The following is a 21,188-nucleotide window of genomic DNA, read 5'->3' on the forward strand; positions in this document are numbered from 1 at the left end:
CCAGGGGATTTTTGCCCGGCGAGCTGGGGTTCCAGCAGCTGCTCAAACGCACCCACAGAGTTTCTTCAGGCTGGTGCTTCCCCCTCCTCGTTGGTTTTCCGTCCCTTTGCCACTTACGAGCCATGTTGCATTTTAACTAACCAGCCAGGCGGTAAATAAAAGCAAGACCTCCTTCAAGCAGCACCCTGAACCCACGCTGAGCAACCCCCTCCCGAGCTCTCTCGACCTGCAGCTTTTTAACCCAGGCCGAGGGGAAGGCGGCAAAGCCTCAAACCGCCCCGCAGCAGCGCTGCCAGCTCCAGCGCCACGTGCGCCTCCCGCTTTCTCCCAGCACGGCCAGGACCGCTCCCAGCTGGGTGAAGGCACGGACTGCCGCAGCGGGCGGCGTTGGGGCCGGCCGCTCCTGCTCGGTGCGGCTCTCGGGGGGAAAAGGTGGGCGTTCTTCAGAGCGTAACCCATCTGAAAGACCACTGGGTGTGTACCAGCTACCAACAGGCGCTCACGTTGGTGCTTTTTCCCTTAAAAAAAAATAATCCCCAAGGCTTTATAAAAAAAAATGAGGGGTTTTTTACACTACTTGGCAAGAAAAGCTTTTTCTTACGCTAGGAAAAGCTCCAGGCTTCATCTCTCAACAAGGCCGAAGGGAACGAACCGCCCCTGACAGCGGTTTGCAGGCGGGAAGGTAAGCTTGTACCCAAGACCCACCTCGGGATCCCAGCAGCTTCCTCTGTCCCAGCCGCAGAAGCACCCCAGCGGGTGCCTTCGTTCACTGCTCCTTGCACAAGGCCCAGCCACGAGGCCGCGGCGCTTACCTTGGTTTCTGTGGCTTACCCCACCCCGAAGCACGCGGTCTGTAAGAGCCACTGAATAAAAGTATTTATTCTAACACGTTTACAGAGCCACACACATAAAGGTCTCACCGGATCTGTGAGCAAGTCACCCTTTTACCCCATATTGGATGTAAAACATTTATTTACCTGCACTACAAAATAACGTACGTCAAGTCACCCCTACTCATAGTATCAGTATTCTTGCTTCGTTACTATGAAGAGCTGAAGACTGAAATGTTTTCACAAGGCAATTTGCATATTAAATAGTCAAAGGCAATCCTTCCAAGAAGAAATACATATCACCAAGCTGTTGCTAGTTATAATAAAATATGCAATGGCATAGAAACACTCTTAAAGTGCGTTACTGCATCTAAATAAATAGCAGCATTTATGCCTCTTCAAAACAGAGGACCTGACAAGGAAGGGATATAGTGACCAGAACAGAAGTATTTTGCATCATAAACAGAAAAAGCTGAAAAAAAAAAAATATGCAAGGCAAAAGCCTCGTGTCATTAGTCTATAAAGATACAGCTTAATAACAAGGGCTTCATACATACGAGAGATTCTTCAGAAGTCCAGAGGACACGGGCAGAACTCCCCACATCTACCGAAAATATACACACCCCCCCCCCCCCCCCCCGTGCTTCTTTGGGATCGCCAGGAGTGCCCCCCATTTCACCACCGCCCAACACAGGCCACTCTAAAAATATAAGCCTGCAGCGATCACAAAAGCGGGTTTTGTCAAGTTTCTCACTGGCAGCAGATACAACACCAGTCTGATAAAAACCACGGGGATTCCAGCGCAGCAGTACATCGAGTTCACGGCTTTCTTCGCCTAAAAAAAAAAAGAAAAAAAGCCCCAAACAGCGTTGAAATTTGACACAGCAGCAGTTCCCCTTGACAGCAGTCGAGGGCCTGTTTCCCTGCCCTGCTGCGCACACAACTCGCGTCCTAAGAAACACAACTAACACAAAAACTAAAGAGCTTCTTTATCAAGGGACACTTGTATTTTGCTTTCTTTAGACAGCCACGAGCGTAAAACCAAAGTTTTATTTAAATTACTTAATGACTTAAATAAATACAAGCTCCAGCCCCACGCACAGGCAAACTAAAGGGTTCCCTACGACATTACAGGGCTGCGAGCAGCAGCAGCCGCCTTGAGCGGGTCCCAGTTTCTAACAACAGATGTCACAGCACGTGCTACGTGACGAGAGGCACCTATTTGTCACCGTACCTGAAGGAGGGATTACCGACTGCAGATACCCTCCAAAATACCCTTCTACGCTGTTTGGACTCCCAATGCAGTAAGTTTGGTTGATTTTGGCTTCGTAGAAGCCTCTTTACCCCTCCAGCCCCCTCCTGCCCGTAAATATGTCCTGCAAAACTGCCAGCGGCGCCTCCCACAGCACCGCCAGGGCCTGCCTGCAAGAGGCCAAACCTGGACAGTGAATCCTGTTCTGCAATACCTCGTTTACCAAAACTATCTGATCTGAGCGTTTCGTTAAGACGTGGGGGCTCGGGTGTTGGGCCCGAGCCTCACGAACCGCAGGATCGTTTGGATGTTTTGCCAGAAACCGGGACTTCTGACCGGCTGAGCCGGCGTTTCCGTGCGCGGCCACCACTGATCCCAGCACGGCAAAGAACGGCAGGACAGCCCTGAGGAATTCAGACTGTTGTCTGTGCGTTTGAAAAAGGGGAAAGTCTCTTCCAGCATGGCCAGAGCCCCTGCTGTGACAGTTACACAGCAGCTGGGACGTGAGCTACATTCCAGTGCACAGTTACGTACATCCCACGGTTGCCTCCTCCCTAAACCACACTGAAATTAATATATCGAGGTATTTGTAACCTTATTCGATCTGAATTTACCTAAAGATACAAAAACAAATGCATTTTACCACACCAGCCTCCGATAAAGGCCAGGGAGACGGAAGGAGAGCGCGTGCTTTGCCACTGCCGTCCCTCACCCCACCGCTCCCGGCTTTTACAGCCAAGACAGCACCAGATCGAACCTGGCATCCCGCTCTCCGCTCCAAATGCCAGAGTTTCACCCAGCAGACGAGTCAATCATCCTGCTCAGAATCTCCTACGGATCGAGCCCGTCCCCAGTTGCCTGCGCTGACTCAGCCAGCTCCTCTCCCAGCGCCAGAGGCCCGCAGCCCAGCCCCGGGGTCGCGCTTTAGCTGTTAGCAGGGAAAAGAACGTCGCTCCCCAGCTGCAAAGGAGAGTGACACTTACTTGGGCTGAGCGTGATGCTGATACCCAGGTCCAAGAGCTGATCCTGCCCTCATCTCCACCGCCACAGAACACTGAGAAGACACAGAAAAATCAGTCTCTGTTGCTAGGGCGCCCCCCCAGCTATCAGCACTACCCCAAATTCTCATCCAGATCAAGCCTGACACGTCCCCCTTCATCCTTTTTAGCTTACTCTGGTTTCTACATCAGTCCATTCGGAGTCTGCAGCGTCCTCGGGTGGGTCAGGATTGGAAGGCGACGATCTCCGCTTTCGGCTGGGTGGAAGAGAGTTACCAGTGTCAGATCCTCAGACACAGGAGAACACATTTTATACTTTCTAAGTAAATACTTGGCTCTCGGCAGCAGACCAGCCTTAAAAGCAGCTACAGTAGCTAAAAGCCTCCCTGGGTTATAAGATTTCAAGTCAGATGCAGCACCTTCCCGTTCAGTCACTCGGCCCAGAAGCAGCCACCCCTGCGCTGCCGGAGCTCCCCACCTCCAGCGGCGTCACAGCCCAAACCCCGAGAGCACGACTCACCCCGTTGGAGACTCCTGCTTCAGCGTCTCTATCTCCGTGAACTGCACAGCCTGGCCACCGCCCCGGGTTTTGAAGACGTCACCCTGGAAAACAAAAGCAGTTCAACCGCCACTGGGGCGGCGTAACGGCCACAGCACTGGCCGCCACGTGAAAACTTCAGTGCCACGGCTGTCACGTCCTCGCAGGTCAGCGGCCAGCGAGCACGCGGGCACAAGTACCCTCTGCCCCATCACGCCTCCTCTCTCACACAGGACAGCGAGGAGGAGGGAACACCATCCACCCCGATATCACACCAGATACCCACGGAGCAGCCGCGACAAGAGAGATTTCCGTGCGATACCGACGGCCAAGCGATACCACAGAAACCACGGGCTTGGCTTCAGCGTCACACAGCACGCACCGGGATGCGGCCAGGCACGCAGGAGACTGCTTTTGGAAACATCGCTGGAACCTACAGCGTTACCTTACAGGGGTGAGAGCCTTTTAAAAACTCAAAAAGAAAAAAAAAAATAATAATATCGGAAGGCCTGGAGGAAAAAGAAACGAACTAAAAGCTTCTCGCTGGGAGTGACAGAGAGCTCTGAGCGTGCCTCAGGGGAGCACAGCCAGGGTTGGGGGACACAAAGGCCGGGCTGCCTCACTAGCTGACTGCTAGCAACCATGTCCTGGCACATTCCAGCAGCCAGCGCTGCCGCCAGCTCACTCGTAGTGGAAATCACACCCCGTCGCTCCAACACGACCGACTGCACAAGATGAGCAGCAGCCACAAGTCTAAGAAACTCTCACTGCACACGGATGACTGCATTTTACTAGAGGAAAACAGGAAAAACTAACTACTTTCAAGGCAAAGGGTGCTCGAGACAAACAAGCTGGTAACGGTTCACACGAAGTAACGACAAAGTTCACACAAGGGACTTCCAGACTCCAACAGCCCCCTGGCACAGAGCTTCCCCGCCAAATCCCTCCGCAGACGGAGCCCAGGCAGCGAGCCCGCAGGACAGACAGACAGAGGGTTCGACAGGGTTAATTATGAGTTCATGAGGAAGGCGTTTGCTTTACCTTGATGAGCTTTGTCTCAATCTCCCCATCGGAGGCTAGCTCCTGGTGCGTCAGCATATACTTGTCACACTTAGCTAGTGCCTTCTCGCTTGCAGCCGCCACCGTGATGGCGTGAGGGACATGGGGCTGCAGGACTGTCTCAGTGGGCAGATGAGAAGGTGGTTTGTGATCCACCCACCTCTCCCCAGCTGAGCGGGACCGTCTGTGTCTGAGGCGAACGGGAGGCGCAGTCTGATCGGAGTGGGAGAGAACCAGAAGCAATCAGCACACAGGAAATCTCCGAGGGTGTCATTAGCAGAAGCGAACTTTGCGGGTCTGGTTAAGATGCGTTGGCACGGAGCTTCGCTCCTCAAGTGCTTTCAGAGCCTGTCCTGAAAGGCACCGTTACCAAGAGCCTGGCATGGAATTATGAATGGATTATTTCTGTGCCAATTCCCATGTCCTGTAAATTTTAGCAAAGCGTTATCCAATCTGTGGCACTCCAAACCTAGTGAAGTGTCCTCAGGGAAGCTATCTTTATGGGCAGTAATGCTCCTCCTGAGTTTCTGAACCAAAGCGGATTGCTACGGACATATTAACCAACCAGAAAAAGAGAAATTTGTGTTTCCACGGATGCATCCATGAATCAAAAACGTATTTTTGAGGCAGCAAAGTAAGCAGACCGAGTATGGATTTCCAACATCTCTGAAGGAGGCGAGACCTCATCACACCTCTGAGTCACCAGAGGAAGCATCCCCTGCGCTAGCGCCGTCGCTGCTGAACTCAGCTGTTGGAAATCCATGAGAAGTGACTCAAATTCACGTATTTTGATTTGATGAACATGAACGTTATTGTCAGTCGCTCAGGAAAATCAGAACATTCTGGAAACTTGCTTAAAAACCTGGGTCCCTTTGAATGGGCTTTTGAAAGGGGATTTGTCGAGTCTCTCTGTTCCATCGACTCGCTAATTTTAGAGAGCTCTGCATCACGGTGAGGTTACACCCCCCCAACCTATGAATGCAAATCCCATCCACTGTATTATTTTCAAGGGATGGGCATCCATTAGAATTTCTTTGACCAACAGACCCGAGATTGGCTGTACCCTTCCTACAAGGCTAAAGCAGCTCTCAAAAAAATCAAACATACACAGGGAAAGGTGGTTTTTGGCACAAATCTTCCATTAAAATGAAAGAAAAAGAATCCAACACTTCCCCCCGCCCCCTTTTAGCAGGCAAGCACTTATTTCCATCGATGGTTTTTTGAAACAATTCTGTCAAAGTGCCTTGGCAGTCCTGATCTGAGGAGAGGGCACGCTACCGGTCACGTCCTAGCGAGGCAGAGACCACGGCCCTCGCTCTGCTGACAGTGGTTTGTGTGTTACTGGAGTAGCGTTTGCTTAAAAACACGTCCCCTACTTCCAAGGGCCAGCAAGGGACACAAGTTTCGAGAACACGCTCCAAAATGAATCATATCACGATAAACTCTCCTCCTCTCAGGAGGCTGGGGTTGGAGAATTCTCTTTGATTTTACCTGAGCCACTGCCACAGTGCTAAAGGCGACAGAGACCTCACCAGTATAAACACTCACACGCACCAGTTTAGTCAAAAAGAAAGAAAAAAAAAAGCCTCCCACCTGTAAGCAAAGCCCCCAGTTTTAAGACAGATGTGAAAATTAGGGAAGACTATTCTAAGAGTTAGAGTTAACAGTCACACAAGCGAGATGTTGGCCCGAGCAGACTTCCAGCAGACACTGGCAGCTACGGCTCACGAGCCCACCTTTGAAGCTGCCCACAGAGACTACGGTAACCTGCAGGCTGCAAGACAGATTTGAGGAGACAGACCCAAGTTAAAACACAAGGACATTCACAGCTAAAGAAGAGGCCTAGCTAGTTCAGAGCTGTCTACGTGCCAGCAAGAAAAACACACGCTGCTCTAAGGAGTTTCTAAACATCAGATGAAGAAGTCAAAGAGAACAAGCAGTGAGACTCAATTTGGAAACAGCACTGTCCTAGGAGAAACACATTTAGGGGAAAACTCCCTTCTCTGTTAGGTGTGCCCAACGCCAGAGCGGTTGTAACGAGCTTTTGAGCCAGACTAAGCAACGCTACGTTCGACAGGAGCAGCACTAACCCTGCAGCATTGATCCTCTTGTATTTCTAGCTCATCTCTACGCCTGGGAACCACAGTGACTCCAGTCCAGCACATCCCTCGCCTTCTGTCTGGGGTGTTAAAGTCTCTACTTTGTTCTGGTTCTTGTTGTCTACTCCTTGCATTAGAAGTGCCACTGGTAGGCTTGTGCGAAGGGGTTTTCTGCTCCCACTCCATCACACAGGATGCCACAGAAATGCTGCTACAAGAGTTAGAACGTCTGTGCCCCTGCGGGTGGCTCCCGAGCCGCTGGCTGCTAGGGACCTGAGTAGTAAAGTTACTAGAAGTCTAGAGAGAACAGGAAAGAAGTTAATGAACATACAGAACTGTCAAGTTACAAGGCAATAAAACAACGAATACTGACAACGTGCAGCATGCCAATTCAGCTCGGCAAGCTCAGGGGTTTGGAGAGCCGTTGCGTTGCAGGGACAGCGTTAAGAATCAGAAATTCTTCCAAGACTGGGGGCATTCGAAGGCAGGAGCACAAATAAAGAGCACTGATAAATACAACAGGAGACAAAGAATTCGAAGCAAGCCTACGCAATCCAAATTCTGTGCCTGGGAACTATTTTCTAGCCACTAAAGAGAAGTGCCCTGCACTTTAGCTCCTTCTTATGAACTCCCTTTTCCCTCTGTCAAGAAGTGTTTTAAAGGCAACTTACAGGCCCTGGTAAAGGGGACACTGATCTCTGAACAGGCTTCTCTCGGTCTCTCTCCCTCGAAGGCCTCTCTGGCTTTTCAGGTTTTGGTTCGGTAACAATGGCCTTCAGTTGCTTCAGTTTTTCATCTTTGACCCAGAGCTTGTTCTGCATCTCCAGCTGCTTCGCTGCGACGCGACGCTCCTACAGACAAGCGAGGAAAAGCCTGAAGTCCCTCACACGAAAGCACAAGCCGTTGGGCTAGGAGTTTGAAGGGAATTGCATCTGCCACATGGGATGGAATTCTCCCCCCTCCCAGAGATACAAGCTACTGGAAACAGTGACATATCAAGCTGAAGAAAGTTTCCAGATCATAAAAGAGCCCCACGTTTAACGCCATAATTGTTTTTGCTTCTTCAATTATGGCGAACGGGAGCCTAACTACAGCTCTATGAGTGGTCCTGAAGCGGCACACAGAGGTGCAGTAGCAAGAGTTAATCCCTCCAATTTCCTTTCCTTATCGCTTGTCAAGTGCACATCTGAGCAAGAGTTTACAGGAGGATAAAGGGGAAATCCTGACGTCAGGCTTCTGCTGACAAAACAAAAGAATCACTCCCTAACTGCTGTGCCACAAACCCAAAAGAACAAATTCCAGGCCTTGAAATGAAGCAGCACAGTGCTTGAGAGCTGCTCTAGCTGCCCTAAAAGCCCTTGAGGAATTTACCTTGTCGCATCTATAAAAGTTAAGTTCAAAACATCTGCTCAAGCCCATAATTAAAGCCAAACATCTCCCTCCTTAACGCGACCACTATGTAAAAACCCTCCCAAAACCGAGCCGCCCGGCTCCGCGCAGCGTGTCTCCATTACACACCCCCAAGAGACCCGGCAGTGCACTTACACACTCCTTCTCCCATTTCATGGTTGTTTCTGCCACCATGCCCTGCAACCGTGCCTCCAACCTGCGCTTGTCAGAAGCCTGACGTTGCAATTTCTGGCTCTTGCTTTCTAGCTCTTGCTGAAGATTACGCTTGTCTTCCTCATAGATGGTCGTAGTTTTCTCCAAAATCTCAATCTGGAGGAAGAGAGGAAGGACGTGGCCAGGCTTTAGAAGCACAACCATCTAAGCCCCGAATTGCTAGTTACACCCATCGTTGACACCTATCGGAATACGTTAGCTGTTGTACAAATACACCCAGATAAACAGTCCACATTCCAAAGTTTCAGAGATCCCACAACTTTCTCACAAGCTGCCCATCCTGACGTATTAAGAAAAGCCAAGAAAGCCAAAAAGTGTTCAATAAAAGTTCCCCACAAAATACTTGTAATCTTGTTCCTACCGCCCACCTTGCAAGCAGCTTCCGCTGCCGAGAAGCTTGCCAAGTGGTACCTAGGAAAGGCACCTCATGTTTAGCTTCAGCCAGAGAAAGAACTGACCTTGTATTCCAAAGTTTTAATTTTCTTCTCCAGGCGTTCCAGCTCCGTTTTCTGTCCTGCTATTGTTTTCTCTTTTTCGGACAGTTTTCCTTGAATATAGTTTTCCTTGGATAGAACGCTGGAGTCCAATTCTTGCAGCATTGTTTTAAAGGCAAGTACTGCAAGAGAATTGATATACTTTACCTTCTCACTGTGTCTCCCCAATATCAAAAAGTTGTTTTAAATAATCAGTCTAGACAAGATGCTTATGTTGGTACAGAAGAGCTCCCTTGAGTAGCAATCAGGGCGCCAAAAACCTAGCCCCACACCGACGCTCAGGTCCTTACCGTTCTTGGCAAACTCCTCTGACAACATTTGCCGCAGTTTATGGCGGTTTTCCAGGACTTCGATAAGCTTTGGAAGTGTTTGATCATCATTAACATCCAACAGCTCACACGAAGGCAACGGAGGGAAGTTCTGCAAAAACATTTCTGAAGCAAATTGCTCTTCTGCCTCTGCAAGATGTAAAGCCAAGAAAGCCCGTCAGTGAGCTGCGGAAGGGAACCAGCCCATTTGCCCACGCACAGCCACAGGTCGCTCGTTCCACGGTACCACGAAGCAGACAGACCTTTGAATAATTAAGGAGAGCTAGAAGCTTTCAGAAGAGATGGGTGTTGAGAAAAGACTCAACATCACGTTCTCGATTCACTGCTTTATAACCCCTCCAGGCAAGGCCGGGTTTCTAAAGCGGGCCCTAAGCATACAAAACCATTCCCAGCACGATTTCCTTTTGGGAGCTGCCACAATGGGACCATGAATTTAGCTCATCCGTGACAAGGAATTACTTGGAGATTGGGTTTATACCACGAGCAGCGCTGCAGGATGGGCAGAGCAGCACCGACGGCAGCGAAGGCTCACAACGAGCAGCGCAGCGAGGTGCCTCGGGCCCTCTCAAGGCTCAAATAATCCGTTTGGAAATCGCCTTCAGCCCCTCCCAGCCCCAAAAGAGCCTGTCAAGCTCCTCCTGTGCCGTCACCACCCGCCCTTCTGGCTTTTACCTCCGTTGACGGGGCCGCCCCGCATCTCCAGCTTGCGGGCGAGCTCCTCGCGGAAGGCCTGGTTCCTGAAGCGCCGCCCCGGCGTCAGGCCGCAGAGCGGTCTGTCGACAGGCCGGGCCACTTCGACTTCTTGGGTCATTTCGGCGAAGCGCATGACTTGCTGCAAAAGAGCAGAGGCGAGCTTAAGCCCAAAACCGACCCGAAGCGGCGCAACCTAAGCTTGAAAGTGGTATTTTAGGTGAATAAAAGTACTAGAGGAGGCATCATCAAGCTATAACCTCAAGTAGCTCCCAGCTGGATGGCTTGGGATCCTGAAGAGGAGCATCCAGACACCCTCCAGCAGCACCCCCTCGACTTCACCCCACAAGGAACCGTGAAACTGTCCATGGGGGTGGCTGGAGTTTTTAGAAGTACCATCACAGTAGGGATTGAGCACTCAAATATGGCTATTTGGGCTTCTGTAAATAACAGAAACTTTTCCTCTTTTACAAGCAAGTAGCCATTATAATTATTAAGAGGAAAAATAAGGCTTGGAGGGCACGTTTGCCCTACAGTATTATATTTGATTACCTGAAGTGCCCAAGCAACGAGAGTTATCGTTCCTCTCATCTACTCAACAAATACAGGAATTCAGTGACAAACATGAAAGAAGGGGGGGGGAGGGGAACGAGGCAAGATCTGCAAGGAGGTTACCAAGCTTTCCTCGTAGTCCTCAGCTTTAGGATTAACGCACACAATCATACGCACTTTTCCTTCACCATCAAAATAGTTCTTGAAGAGATGAGTTAGTTTGGAATCTCTGTACGGAACCATCTTAAAATAGAGCACATGAAAGACCCAGTAAGCTTCCACGACACCAGAACTTCATCAAATCAAAAGGTAATTAGATAATGGGTTGCCTACCTTATTTGTTCCGTACATCTGGTTTTCCCGCAGAACTTCAATGCATGTTCTTAACGTCATTAGCGACTGATTAATGTTACCTTAAAAAAAAAAAAAGCCAAGGCGCGCACACACACACACACGAAAAACCACCTCTGTGAGCAGCCATTTGGATCACGTTCCCAAATGATTTAGCAGTTCACTTAAGAATGAATTGCCCAGACTTCGGTTACAGATAACTGCTCTAATTAACTGAATTATCAGAATAAGTACTACTAAAAACTTGTGGTCTCCAAAGTGGAGGATTTAAGGTCAACTGAACACCGTAACAGAGCCCTTCAATTCTTCCTGGGATCTCCTTACTAGGAGAGAAGCCTGACGAGAGCCTGTACGAGCACACAGTGACCAGCGGTCTGAAGGGGGGACGTACCTGCTTCCCGCAGCCGGTTCCCCTCAGCTTTTGTTCTGTTGGTTCTTTCACTTCCAGCCAGATCAACTAAAGACAGTTGGCTTAAAGTGATCTGTTCTTTCTCCTGTCACAGGAAACAAGCAGGTTAGGCTAAAGGTTAGCTCTCTATTCCTTCTAAGGGGGTGGGGGGAACACCCCATGCCCCCAAACCTAAACCTCACGCACACTTAAAAGAGAATGTTGGGCCTTTGAATGAAGTTCAAAGGTGGTTTTACAGCCCTTAAGGGGACTAAGTGACTAAGTTTAGCAGATCCCCTCTGCCTTGGGCCACAAGATGGATCCAACAACTGCGCTCATTCCAATCCTCCAAGTTTGGGAGTCGGAACAGCTTTTGCTGAAAAGCAGCAGAGGTAAAAGCAAAGGAATAAGCAGCTTCACGCTCCATTTTGATGCCCTACTTTCGTCACAAAAAGAAGGCTAATTCTGTCAAAGACTTGAAACTTAATAATTTCTACTTCCTTCAAAACGAAATGGCTAAGGCTGTAGGCACAGTAAGATCCCTCTAATCTCCCCCAGAATTCACCTGCAGCACGTTATCTCCATCAGCATCCAGCGGCGCCTGAGCCAGCTTGATTATAAAAACACTGTGGGAGCGACTGGATTCCCGATTCAGCTGAGTGTTGGCAATACGCCTCTTCTTCTGCCCTGGTCAGAAAAGCAAAAACAACCCCTCTAAAAACCAGTTTTATCCAAAATCCTCGCCACCTGGCAAAGCCAAGTCTGTTTTCAGCATGCAAGCGTAAGGGATTACACATCTGTGTTGCATTTAAGAAGTTGTATTTCCAGATTTACCTCTCCAAAACACTTCAAAAGCTTCTTCTGTAGATTTCACCTCTACTTCCGTGCATCCTGTGACATACATGTTGTGATTCTGGTCCTCACGGAGTAGTTTGGATTGTGGAGGTCTTAAGGACAGGGAGGAAATAAAACAAACAAAAAAACCCCAACACACTAAAATCGAGTGTTTTACACACAACAATACACTGTGTCAGGCAAATTGTCTTTTAAATACAAAATTCAGACTATGTCAGTTATCCCTAGAGCAGATGGAAGAGGAAGTACATGGACACACATTCAGCCAAGATTAGTTACACTTCAGCTACTGCTTTAATTTAGGAGCCACGTTTAATTGTGATTCTTACTGGAAATCACGGGGTTTGGGTGGCAGCTATTGTTTTTCTACATGCATACAGAAGCAAGATGGCTTCAACAGCGTTCTATATTCACTAGTAAAGCAAGAAGAGATAGGGAGTCAGTCTGAGTTGATTTTCTGCTTCCACTAAGAGATAATTGCAGTTTTCAGTATTGGGAATAATATGCTTATGCACATACATCAAGTCACCATTTCGCACAGGAGTGTTGCAATTGTTCCACCTACCAAAAAAACAGGGTTAAAAAAAGAAGTATTAAGTCATTCAGCTTGTGTCCAAAACCTTTTCACATATAATACACTGTAGCTTCCACAAATAGAAATAATCCAAGACGCTACGTAGGCTGATTTTTGGACATAAGCATGTTACCAAACCAAATCATTTTATTCTTCTCTGAAAAGCAGTCACAGGCGTTCAAACGCTTTTCAGATCTGTACCCTGAAAACAGCTCCTGCTGTTTCAGACATAGCATGGTTTGCTCTAGTTAGTCGTTGTGAATCAACACATGTCCCGACAGACAGGCACAGGGGTTTCTTTAATGGATTTAGAATTTAAAAAAAAAATTAATTCGAAGGGTAATTTGCAGACTGCTTTTTCTGCTGGTCTCGATTTATCGATTTTAGACAACAGCCAAGCACACACCTTTCCAAAAAAAACCCCAGAATTTCATTTGTGAGACAATTCATTTCTGTTTTTATGGAAATTACTACCACCAAATAGCTACTTTCACCTAAAACACTGTTTCCAGGAAAAGAAAAGTCAGCTATGGCAAGGCTTACTCTTCAGGCTGCACCACCTGCCAGAAACAGTACCCACAGAATAGCATGAATATAAGCTCAGCAGGACACACCACACTGCCTAAGCAATTAAATATTTCCTTATTAACCCCTCGTTAGAACGGGGAAGGGAGCACCAAGTCTTAGAACGACCATCAGCACTCGGCACAGCGAAACACTATTGCCTGGACTCCTTTGCCATCACTTTTTTCGTGTCAGTTTTTAAGCAATCCCCACGAATTGAGCCAGACTCGCCAAGCCCACAGCTGCAAAGACACGCTGTAACTCCTGCAAAAGCAGAACCGAGGCAGGAGCGATGGTATCGGTAAAACTCACTTGGGTTTTATCGGCTCAAAGGGAGCTTCCTCCAAGAGGTCGTAGATGTAGTTGTTGTAGATCTCGATATAGGAGACAAAGACACTGTAGACGTTGTCTTCATCGACTTCTTCCACTTTGCAGTGATCTTGCACGTTGATCATATCGGCAAATTCCGGATCGATTTGTCGCCTGTCGAACACACAGGGGAGGGGATCGGAGGGGAGCGCCCCCAGCCAGCGACCGCGCCAGGCAGGGCTGTACCGTGAAGAAGCAAGCCTGCTGACAGCCACCACGACCCCAGCTTGGAACTGCTCACACCAGCAACGAACGACAACACATCCAGTCGCACGAGACTAAAAGAAAAAAGCACTCGGAGAAGCTGAAGTAGATAAACTTCCACCTGACACCGCTGTACTCGGCTGGAGCAGGAAACGCCTTGCAAAATTCCTGGAGAGTCAACATTTCTAGCCTCCATTCAGCATTTTGCTGATATTTTGCAAGATACCCCCAAGTGTAACTTCCCAGTACTCCTACTCAGCGAAGCCACAGCGTTTCACTAACGGGTTAACAGGTACACGAAGCACAATACCGATTCCAAGTCTGCTAATGGAACTACTTCACTATGCAACTGCCCAAACCACTGCAACACACCAGCTTCCCCTTAATATTTTCCTTCAAGGGAAGGATGGAGAGACCAAGGTAAGTTAAAACTCCCATTTCAGAATAACGTTTACGTTAAATAAATTCATTCAGCGTATTACAACAGTTACTTACTTGCCAGACGGAGTTTTTGGAACAGGCATGGCGTCCCTCTTCTGGCGCTCTAACAGAGCATCTACTTCGCCCTGAACATCCACACCATTCTTGTCATCAAGCTTAAAAACCTGAGCAGTGAATAAGTTCAGGCAATGTAAGGACAAACACTGGAGAACGTCAGGGCCTGGCCAGCAGAACAAGTCACTTCACCAAGCTCTGTAGCGACCTCAGCAAACCCCGCGCCAACACTCGATCTGCTGGCGGATGCGAAGCTGATCTGAGAGGGAACAGCTACTGCCAAGACAACCGTGTTTCACGCAAGCTCCCAAGCTAGCGTGCCACCAAGGAAGAGGCTTCCAGGGTTATTTCAAATATATTTAGATGCCAAAAATCCAGAGATGTTTGACCACAAGAACCATGTCCTATGCTATTTTAGATACGGTTTCCTCTGGCTTCTGTACTCTGCAGTGGGATTTCATTCCACAGCTCAGAAAGCTTCCTCTTTCCTTTTATATTGTTTTAAAAGAGTTAATTAAAGAATGAGCAACGATTATAAGGAGAGCCAGACCACACATCTTCGTGAGATGTCCGTCCTAGCTACCACACCTGCCTCCCTGGCCCTGCTCTTCAGATCTCCTGGGGGTGGGTTCTTTTTGGTTGGTTTTCTCTTTGAAGTGCTCCAGTCACATGACTTGGCAGGAGGTAAAAAACTTTGAACAGAACTTTTTATCTGAGTTTTTAAGACTGTCACAAGCAAACGTGGAGAATTCAGTGCAAAACTACTCACAAATCGTTTGGCCTGGAAGGGTCCTATGCTGTTGAAGATCATATCCAAACAGCGCGGGAGAAGCCCTCCGTCACCAGGGGATCCTGTCATGGTGTGTGTCTTCCCGCTGCCTGTCACGCCGTACGTAAAAAGGAGACCTGGGAGGGACAGGAAAGTGAGGTGATCGTGCTTGCCATCTCAAAAAAGAGCTGTTCCAATCACACATCCTGCCTTTCTCGGGTGAAATGTGCCTGGAAAAAGCAATCCCTCCTTTCAAACAGCCAACAGCGACTACTCCAGCCCATCAAAAGCCACCGTCACCACCAGGGTTTGCATCTCTCATCGACAGTCACCCCACAGCCACTTCAACTGGCATCACCCTCTTGGGGAGAGGGCCTTTGGAAGCCAAAACAGAAGGAGGGCACTAAGTCCCAGGCGTAGAGGGCTGATCTGTTGTGACTGTGACCGAGGAGCCTGACGCAAGCCTGGCACTTCAGGTGATACCAAACCACGCCCAGGAGATCAAGCCCTACAAATCCATTTCTGTGGTCTTCAGGTGCAGAAGTCGTCCCTTTGTGCAGCAAAAGCTTCTCCAGTTAAGGGTGTACAACAAGATCAGAGCCTGACCCAAGCAGCACGCGCACCACCACGAAGGCAAATGGGTTTAGAAGCAGCGAAAGGCCAGAGCAGCTTCCAAGGGCGTGGTACGGGGAAGCTGTTCTCCCTGCAAGCAAGGGACGTCACCCAGCCAAGCTGAGAAACCTCGAGCCACGTGAAATCAAAGCAGTGCAAGAATCTGCATGGTACTCACACAGAAAACCCGTAGAGAAGAGGCACTTGCTTACCATTCTTCCCACGGATGAGATCTTCCACTAGAGGCTTAGCCACCACGTCAAAAAGCTCCTTCTGAACCACAAGGGTGCCGAACACCTCTTTAAACGAGTACTGCGTCTGAAAAGAACACCACACCGGCCTAAACCTTCACTTGCCCTGTCCAGAAGTCTGTTGCTTCAAACACCCCACTGCTTCACACCCCGGGACCGCTTTCCAGCGGCTTCCCAGAAGGAAAAAAAATCCTACTTTAGGCTCACACCAGGGTTTGAACGTGGGCAGTTGCGCCAGCACGTCTGCCCTGAGAACGAGACGTGTCTAACGAGCAGCAACTGTCTCGTTCTCACAGAGCTTAACTCCAGGAACAACCAGCACGAGCAAAGCCTGGCATCCCTGCGACTGGAGAGGCTCAACTTACCGGTTCAAGCTCCAATCTCTGTTGGAGCCCCCACCATAACCTACAGGAGCGCTGAGCAAAGCAACACCCGGGTCGTTCCAGCATTTAATCATTCTGGTTTAAGCTCGTGTCTTTTTTCCAGTCATAGCTTTTCAATAGACTTTTTTTTTTTTGATGACTCTGGTCACTTTTCAATCAAAACACCTGCTTACGTAAATATTTGAATTTTAAGTTTTGGGGCAGTTTTGTTTACCTTTTAATTCATTTGCCTATTTTATTTATGCTTTCGAAGATCACTTTATGTGCTTCCTCCGAGAACTTCCTACACTGAAACCGAAAACAAAGTATCCTACAAACTAAGTAACAGCAGTTTGGTTTTGTTGGGTTTTTTCCTCCTTAGAAACACCAGGAGGGAGCCTCCTTCAGACACAGCGCTGCACCGGGAACCTGCAGTTAGCTGTTTCACTACCAGATCACGTTCAACGCTTCAGCGCTCTGGCTCCTCGTTCTGTACCCATCACCTAAACTCCTCCTCGTTCTAGGAAACCTTTGTACTGACCAAGTAACAACACGAGCTGCTGTGACTCTTCCTCACTTCATGACATTCCACCACTTTGTGTACAAAACCTCCAGCTCCTCCCCCCGCCCTGCATTCTATAAACAGAAACACGGTGCTTTTCACCCGCCCTAAGCTTGGGTTAAACCAACCGTTAATTCAATTCTGTCTGGTTTAGCTTAGAGCTGGTTTCTTTCCCTTAGTCCTACATGAAAAAGCCCTTCAAGCAGACTAAGTATCTGCCAGCTTTGCTTTTGCTCCTTTTACACCCTTCCTCCTCCCTGCAGAAGCAGCTTTTTCATGTAAGGAGAATATATTTGAATGGCTGAGGGTGCCTTTTTTGCTCTAGTTGGTTTTCTGGTTTGGAAAATTCACTTTCCTAAAAGCACAAACTGCAAAAGGCAACCACAAGGCAGCGGAAAACAACAGGGAAAAAACAACCTCCCGTCCCTAATTCCAGGCAGCCCCTTCAGCCGAGCACAGCGGCAAGGCGGAGGTCACAGGCACGGATCTCCCCACCGACCGACCGACCCACCGCCAGGGCCGTTACCTCCCGGTACTCCCCGTTGCGGAATATCCTGTATCCCTCGGGCGGGTGGATCTGCACCGTGGTCTCGTTGATCACCTCGATGCAGCACTCCTGGTCCGGGCGGCTCAGCGGCCGCACCCTGCAGTACACCTGGGGAAAGGGGGAGGGGGGGGGGGGGGGGGGGGAGGTAACCCAAGGCTCGGGGTCCCCCGGAGCAGCCCCGAAGGGCGGCAGCAGGTCGAGCCCCCCAGGGGACCCCGCCCAGCGCCTCCCCCCCCGCCCCGGCGGGTCCGCACTCACCCCCACGGGGTCCTTCAGGCTGGGGTTGGACGGTTTCTTCAGCACCGGCCTCCGTGGCGTCTTGGGCCTACTGGGAGAGGAGGGGGGCGTGAGGACCGGGCCGGGCCGGGCCGAGCCGAGCCGAGCCGGGCAGGGCAACGCAGGGCCCAGGCCCAGACCCAGGCCCAGACAGGGGGTGAGGGGGTGACTTACGCCGCCTTCATATCGCGGGGTGCCGCGGCGGGCGGGGCCGTATATCGCGATCGAGGCGGGCTGTTACCGCCCGGGCTCGGCGCTACCTCCGACCAGCCGCCCCGCGCGCCCGCTACGATTCAAATCGCACCAATCCGCGTGCGCGGCCCCGGGGAGCGTCAGCGCGTAGAGCGTCCTCGTGGCGTCACGCGACGCCGTCCACACCCCCACCCGGGGCGTTGGCGGGAGGGGGGGGGGGGGGGGGGGGAGGAGGTGCACGCGTTGCCATGGCGACGCCAACGGGCGCGGCCCTGGAGCGCGGGCGCCCCCTGGTGGGCCAGGTCTACCCGCGGCCGCCCGGGGTCGGGGGGGCACCGGCGGGGGCCGAGCCCCGGTACCACGGGCCCAGGGCCTGGGAGGCCCGAAGGCCCGTGGGACCCGGAGGCAGAGCCGGGAGCCCCCAGGCCTCGCTGCGGCCTATGCTGTGGGCCCAGAGCTGGGCCTGGCGGTCAGAGCCAGGCCCTGCCTCAGGGGAAAGGGCCGAAGCCGCCATAGCGAGGGCTGTGGGTGCCCCAGGGGGGAGCGGGAAGCCCTCCGGCTCTCCCGCCCACCTTCCCAACAGCCATGTGCTTGAGCAGGGATGGAGACAATATGTTGCTGGAGGTCAGGGCCCGGGCTTCAGGCTGGGCCATGGGGCAGCTCCCTGGGAGGCTGCTGGGGCTGCGTTGTCTCTTGTAGTCGCCTGCTTTCCACTCGGTGTAAGTAAAGGTTGGGGCTCGGGAAGGGAGGCGTGATCCAACAAGTTCACTCTGCTGGGGCCTCCCTGCGGCTAAGCTGCTACCTGCCTGGAGGGAAATTGGTTCATTCCCAGCCTGTAGGAAATGCTGGATGGTGGAAAACAAAGACTAACATGTGAAGTTAGGACATGCATAAAAAAAACCCGGCCAAACAAGTCCATCGACAAGGAAATGCACTTCAGATGGGGAAACTGGGGTAAAGGATGAAGTGACTCGGGTCTGAATCCTGGGCAGCAGCTTTAAAGGCCTCCAGTGGTTGAACTCAATCTCTCTTAAACCACAGACTCCAGTCAAGTCTCAGTGTCAGCGCAAATTAACTAAATCAAGTAAGTTTAACCCCTTAAGGGAAAAAAAAAAAAGGAAAATCTGAAGCAATCCCCACAAGCTGCCTTTCCTTTTTTTCTTGAGACCCGTCTCAGAAGAAGCTGATGTCCTGAGCCAACCTTCACTTCTTAAACATTGTTTTAAAACACGTCAAAACAGACACAGTCCTTGATGTTCTCACCACACACACCCCAAGGATGCAAACGGCCCAAACCGAGCTGACCTCCCCAGGAGCAGAGCCTGGTGCCTGAGCCCCACCGCCACGGAGCACCTCGCGAGCCACGGCCGTCCTTGCCCTGCACCCTAAAGCTGGTGCGACGGGGCTGCCACCCTCAAAACCAGGCTGAATTCCCAAATTCCTGGCCACTACCGGATGACACCACCTGAAGCCGCGGTTCTCGCAGCAAAAACCTCTGCTGACTGCCGCGGCAGCCTCTCGCCCCTGGTGGAGCCCAGACCGCTCAGGGCTTCAGGAATTAAGCCCAACTTAGTGACACCCGCCTGGAAACGGCACACGCGGGAGGGAGGAGGGCACAATTCAGTGTCATCACGGGAGGAAAGGGGGTTTAACGAACGAGCTAACGAGTCACACGCCTTCCCCAAGGCTGAAGGTACAGCAAGCCCGACGACAACGCCTGCCTCGCCCGGGGCGCTGATGCAGGAGAGCGCCCTGACTCCTGCCGCAGCCACCTTCATCCCCTCATTCCGCCTCTTTTCGATCCACGTTGGCATTATGCTCTTCTAGGAAAAGACCTGCGTCTTTTGGATTGAGAGGAATGTGCAAATTCACCTTTTACTTAACCCAAAGGAGCTCGGCAGACCTAAAAATCCGCTGGATCTGCGTAGCTCAGTACAATCTGCTTGGCTGAAGAGCAGATGAGTGGTGTTCTCTGGGATTTGGTCATAAAGCTGATAGTTTTGTTTGGGATTTGCTCGGGACTGGGAGCAGCCACACAGCGAAACAACACGTCCCCACAAATAAACACCCTGTATCGTTTGCGCGTAACGATTTGGCGCGGAGCTTTTATTTCTTTACCTGAATAAAATTTAATACATTGAAGAGATTTTTGAAGGCCTGTCTCCAGCTGGAGAAGAAACCTGGCTGACCTGCGCTGCTTCGAGACCAGACATTCCCTGCTCAGTGTTAAAGCAAAGTGCTGCAGGACCCAGAGGGATTGCGGTAGTGTGTAATACGGCGTTAGGATTTTTAATGTCGTTTTCCTACAAATAATTTTCGCCCAAGTTCGAAAGTTAAATGACCAAGAAAAAAACAATGTATAATGATTCATGTAAATTTTACAGACTCTTAAATCATGTCTTGCACACAGAGCCAGATTCCTTTCCGGATCACGCGACTACACAAGGTAGAAAAGCTTTGCAATTATTGGCAATTATCTCTGCAGTGATTCATTTTCACAGACAGTGTTTTATACAAATCAGGTTAGCATATACCAGTGCAATAGTTATATTAGTTTTCTCTTTTAACGAAATAAAACTATTGAATAAACGATCACGTTCCAGTGCTTATAAATATTAATATAAATCTTGGCCAGCTTTCAAAAGAAAGCTATTTTTCAAAAGACTTATTTGTCCCATAAGATATTTAACGAGCTGTTGTATTGTCACTCAAAAGTGCATCACTTACACCTTGATAGAGGCGATTATCCACCCGTATGATTATCAGGAAGCTTGATCACACTCCCCAGCGGGAATCTGCGCGTCCCACGTTCCTGTACCCCCCGCGCGGCGGTGGGTAAATCCACAGCGACAACCTCCCCCACTGGACCCCCCCGCCGAGCCCTGCCCCGGGGGCTGCCTCCCCCTCGCCCGGACCGAGCTGACACCTCCAGGCTCTCGCCAGGGCTCTCTGCTTCTGCCCCCCCCCCCAAAATCCAGATGCAGCAGCGAAGGAGCAGCAGCCGGAGCACAGGGCGAGCAGGGGTCGGACTCTGGAAATGCTTTAAAATCGCGGGGTTTGACCCCCCCTGTTACCCGCTGAGCTGCTCTAACTCCTGCCTTTCATCCCGCCTTTGCTGCCGCCGGTGGGGCTGGAGAAGGAGCCCGGCCAGGAGCGCAGGGCAGGGGTGTCCGGTGCGAGCAGGGAGGGACGGAGCCTCCCGTGCTCTCCGCCTGGGGCCGCGTCAGCCGGCTCTCCCGTGGGAATTAACTTCCCAGGACTTACCTGTGCACCGGAATTGGACCCAAAACAAAGCTATTCTGGAGGAACGTCCCATGGAGGGTTCTTCTAGAATAACTCTTTCTGAGTGGTGA

The 21,188-nt window shown here is 50.6% G+C and overlaps 1 protein-coding gene across 1 annotated transcript; it reads right to left on the bottom strand.

The window, feature by feature from the left end:
• Positions 1 to 1,623: 1,623 nt before the first annotated feature.
• Positions 1,624 to 17,828, bottom strand: KIF23 (kinesin family member 23). Its single transcript, XM_086471430.1, has 24 exons — positions 17,818 to 17,828; positions 17,626 to 17,695; positions 17,347 to 17,475; positions 15,858 to 15,963; positions 15,034 to 15,170; positions 14,265 to 14,374; positions 13,509 to 13,679; positions 12,578 to 12,619; positions 12,038 to 12,150; positions 11,769 to 11,890; positions 11,207 to 11,309; positions 10,798 to 10,877; positions 10,588 to 10,707; positions 9,895 to 10,054; positions 9,184 to 9,351; positions 8,858 to 9,015; positions 8,322 to 8,495; positions 7,448 to 7,627; positions 6,768 to 7,073; positions 4,660 to 4,890; positions 3,601 to 3,683; positions 3,256 to 3,337; positions 3,066 to 3,136; positions 1,624 to 1,665 (listed from the first exon to the last, which is right to left on the bottom strand). The coding sequence occupies exons 1-24, from the start codon at positions 17,826 to 17,828 to the stop codon at positions 1,650 to 1,652; spliced, it is 2,943 nt and encodes a 980-aa protein (XP_086327556.1). The 3' UTR covers positions 1,624 to 1,649.
• Between the last annotated feature and the right edge of the window lie 3,360 nt (positions 17,829 to 21,188).

This window comes from Leptosomus discolor, chromosome 11 (assembly GCF_034619465.1).
Source record: "Leptosomus discolor isolate bLepDis1 chromosome 11, bLepDis1.hap2, whole genome shotgun sequence".
Taxonomy (NCBI): Eukaryota; Metazoa; Chordata; class Aves; order Leptosomiformes; family Leptosomidae; genus Leptosomus; species Leptosomus discolor.